General features: G+C 41.4%; 1 protein-coding gene across 1 annotated transcript; it reads right to left on the bottom strand.

Moving 5' to 3' along the window:
- Positions 1-712: 712 nt before the first annotated feature.
- LOC109941019 (luminal-binding protein 3-like) lies at positions 713-3,340 on the bottom strand. Its single transcript, XM_020541465.2, is given in 6 exon segments — positions 713-802; positions 1,438-1,530; positions 1,796-1,950; positions 2,043-2,510; positions 2,860-3,082; positions 3,305-3,340. Coding segments are annotated over 6 exon segments (1,065 nt in total).
- Between the last annotated feature and the right edge of the window lie 714 nt (positions 3,341-4,054).

The following is a 4,054-nucleotide window of genomic DNA, read 5'->3' as shown; positions in this document are numbered from 1 at the left end:
TTCATAAGTTCAAACACACAAGTTCAAACATTAACTCCATCGCTCTCGATCAGGACATCGGATTGTTGTTCGTAGCTCCACCACTAGAATTGAGACATCTGTCCGCAAAGTCAACGTGAGGGGGAGGAGTCACTTGATGAGAGCCGGAATCCTACAAAATAAACCAAAATTCTCATAAATACACAACTAGCATTAAATCACATGTACATAAAGATATAGGAAAGCATGATAAACACAAAATGTGGCTTCCATATTTGTGCATGAACATGAACATGAGAGTGAAAACAGACTTCATTTCATGACGCAGCACCGTGTTATTTAAAATGATGCATCGTGCAAAGGATCTGCGATGTTAACTGTCCAAGAAACTACTTTGGAAATTCAGACTTAGACGCTATTCCAAATCTGAAAATTCAGAATTCAGCCACCTAATAGTCCAAAGCATGTCACAACAAAACAACTCTCACAACACTAAACTGCGTATGTAAAGTCTTAACATAAATATAGTAGTTCAATGTCTCAAATATATGGCATCAAATCCTCCAAGGTACAGCGATTTAACAATGACTTACCAGTTGCTTACAAAGTTTTTGGAAGCCACACAACTTGACCAGACCCTCTTAACAGCTGAGCATCATATTGAGAACACCATGGTAAACGGCTCGCTCAACCTTCAGAAGTAATTTGTGTTGAATGATACATCCAAACCCACCTAACAGTCCAAAGCATCCAGTTGAGCTCTATACTCTCTCATCATTTTGTCTTTGTCAGCCTCCAGCTCGCCCCTTTTCAGTTCCTCTTCCTGACAGTGAACATGAATACCATCAATAACTACAGAACTGCTTATAAAAAAGTGTTGGCAATTAGAATAGATCTTGGAGTAACAATAAATGTTGCTAACATTAAAAGGCACAATATGCTTATCCAAATAGTGGTACTGAGTGCTGGAAACCTGGAATCTGTTACAAAATAAAACCGAGAACCTGAAAATGCTAAATAGGCCCTGTTTGGACAGGAAATGCTACATGTAACAATTTCTAGAGAGGGGCAAATGATAAAGAAAACACCCAAATGTCCTTCCAGCCAAAAAGGTTATAACATCGTATATAAACTTGGCAAAGGAGCAAACAGTTGTGGCAATATGATAGGACATCAGCAACCCCGGCTGTTCGTCTCTGTTGACCCCAGCGGCGAGGGAGCGTCGACGCGGTCCAGCCATCCGATCAAATAACAAAAAGAATTCAAAAGACAGTTGGTTGTGCAGGAAAACTTGTGCAGGAGTAACATAAAAATGGAAGTGTTTGCATCATCAGAACACAAATCACAAAAACAGAAACCAGAGAATATAATGTAAAACCAAATGCTCAAGATTGTTTGAGCTTTATGACTGCAACTGCAGTTCAGGCACATTAAACATCAACTGGACTATGCAAGTACCTTACGAAGGAAAGCTGTGAGCTCAGAAACAACATGATCTAGGACACACGAGAGATCAATAAGTAGAGGTGAATTCGCAATAACTGAAAATGCCTATCAAGTGAAATAGTTTAGGTACCACAGAAGAAAATAAGAAATAAACAAAAATTAGACAACATATTCTCATGCATAAGCAGACAGAAATTGGTATGACTAAATTATGCAATATTAGATATCCTTAATCAAGTGTTTCCGCATTTGTTCTTTAATATTAAATATGCCATAAACAAGCATTGCACGAGACAAAACAAACAGGTCATTACTACCAAGCAAGCAGCTGACAATGCAGAGAAGACAGGGGCAGGATGCGCGTCCTTACCTGGATGGAGACAGTGGTCTGCTGGTCCTGGTAGGTGGTGAACACCTACGACTTCTTGGTTGGGATGACAGTGTTCCTCGGGATCAACTTGGTCATGACTCCACCAACGGTCTCAATACCCAGGGTGAGAGGAGCCACATCAAGGAGGAGGATATCTGCATCAAGGCAAAATCACACTTATGTAAGCAGGATGGCCACATACAAGAAAAAAAACCCCAGCTATAGCACTAGTGAAAGAGCACCGAACCTTTTGTCTCGTCACCACCCTCGCCGCTCAAGATGCTTCCCTGCACCGCGGCACCAAAGGCAACAGCCTCATTAGGGTTCACACCCTTGTTGGGCTCCTTGCCATTAAAGTAGTCCTTTAGGAGCTGCTGGACCTTGGGAATCCTGGTGCTTCCACCAACCAGGACGATCTCGTGGATCTGGCTCTTCTCAAGGCCAGCGTCCTCCATGGCCTTCTTGACAGGGCCCATAGTCTTGCGGAACAGATCGTTGTTCAGCTCCTCAAACCTAGCACGGGTCAGCGGCTCCGAGAAGTCGGTCCCGTCAAAGAGGGACTCGATCTCAACTCGGACCTGGTGCTGGTTGCTCAGGGCTCTCTTGGCACGCTTAGCTTCCCTCCTCAGCTTCCCAAGAGCACGGTTGTCCTTGCTGTACTTCTTCTTGATCAACTTGATGAAGTATTCCATGATCCTCTGGTCAAAATCCTCACCTGAATGAAGAGGTGATACAGTTCAGGTCAGAAATAGATATGCAAGCTCACAGGAAATGTGCTCAATAGTAAAAGCAAGTGTGTCCATGTAACTTCTAAATACACAGTGCAGATTCAAGGTATGCATGCATCATAAACTTTGAATGCAGATAGCCTTTATAATTATATCAATATATCTGGCAACATTAACCATTCAGATTCAGATCAACAAATCCTATGAATACATGGCATCATCATGAGTTTTAATATATCAAACACAAGCATCTGAAAATAATATAACAGTACAGTGATCAGAAGTATTTTATTGCCATAGTGCATAGGATAGCTATTAATCGAAAAATTCTCTTACCTCCAAGATGGGTGTCACCATTGGTGGCCATCACCTCAAACACACCGTTATCAATGGTCAAGATACTGACATCAAAAGTACCACCACCAAGGTCAAAGACAAGGATGTTCTTCTCGCCACCCTTCTTGTCCAAACCATAGGCAATAGCAGCAGCAGTTGGCTCATTGATGATCCTAGCAACATTGAGGTCGGCAATGACACCAGCATCCTTGGTTGCCTGCCTCTACGCATCATTGAAGTATGCTGCAAAAAAACAAAACATAAGGAAGTAAGCCACCACATTTTTACTTAACAACTACTAGAGGTAACCAGCAGAATGGTTCAGTTACTAACCAGGGACAGTGACGACAACATCGTTGATCTTCTTGCCAAGGTACGCTTCAGCAGTATCCTTTAAAACCTCCAATTAAGCATTGTTATCAAATGCAAGCAGTCAAAAACTTACCTTGACAGCTGTAAGTCTTGTAATTCCATTACCCATCCTGTCAACGAGTATGGGAAGGCATGCTGGTAATTCTCTTTCAAGACCATCACCAAAAGTAGAGACCACCAAACTCATGCAAGATATGGCGCATTCTTTTACCTCCTGGGAGAACACAAATTTGCATGATAAATGAGAGTGCACTGCAAGCACACAAGAGAGGGAGTGAGAAAAGAGAATTTTGCCAAACCTGATCCTGATCTTGATTGACCAAACGTCCCAGTATCGCATTATAGATTGGACCAACGTATGGCTTAAAATCAACTGCGGTTGTCTGCACCACAAAATAACAAAAATAAAAAAATAAAAAAGATAACAGGGTACTTCATGTCCGCAAGGCATGGAATACAGTCTTTTCACATCTTATTTCAGCATTATGAACATTAACAATAACAAGTAAATTTTACAAAAGAAAGGGACAGCTCAGACATCAGATTGAAACTCGAATGGCTAGATATTGCCTTCAATCATTAGACACAGGTGAAGCAAACATAAGCATCAGAAAAAAATGCTATGAGTTATGAATGAAAATTAAAAGCCCGGTGCCCTCACAAAACACAGTATTAATGACTAAAGCGCAGTTCAAACAGAGCAAATGCACACAACAAACCCTGGCATAGGTTTAAGCTAAAGTGCGCACATAACTCTGTAAATTTATCTTCAACTACGAGAACTAGACATGTATAACTAAAAACCAGTGTGGACTTCAAGAGG

The sequence above is a fragment of the Zea mays genome, chromosome 7 (genome assembly GCF_902167145.1).
Source record: "Zea mays cultivar B73 chromosome 7, Zm-B73-REFERENCE-NAM-5.0, whole genome shotgun sequence".
NCBI classification, from domain to species: domain Eukaryota; kingdom Viridiplantae; phylum Streptophyta; class Magnoliopsida; order Poales; family Poaceae; genus Zea; species Zea mays.
The sequence above is the reverse complement of the archived record's forward strand: the minus strand, read 5'-3'. Positions and strand labels throughout refer to the sequence as shown.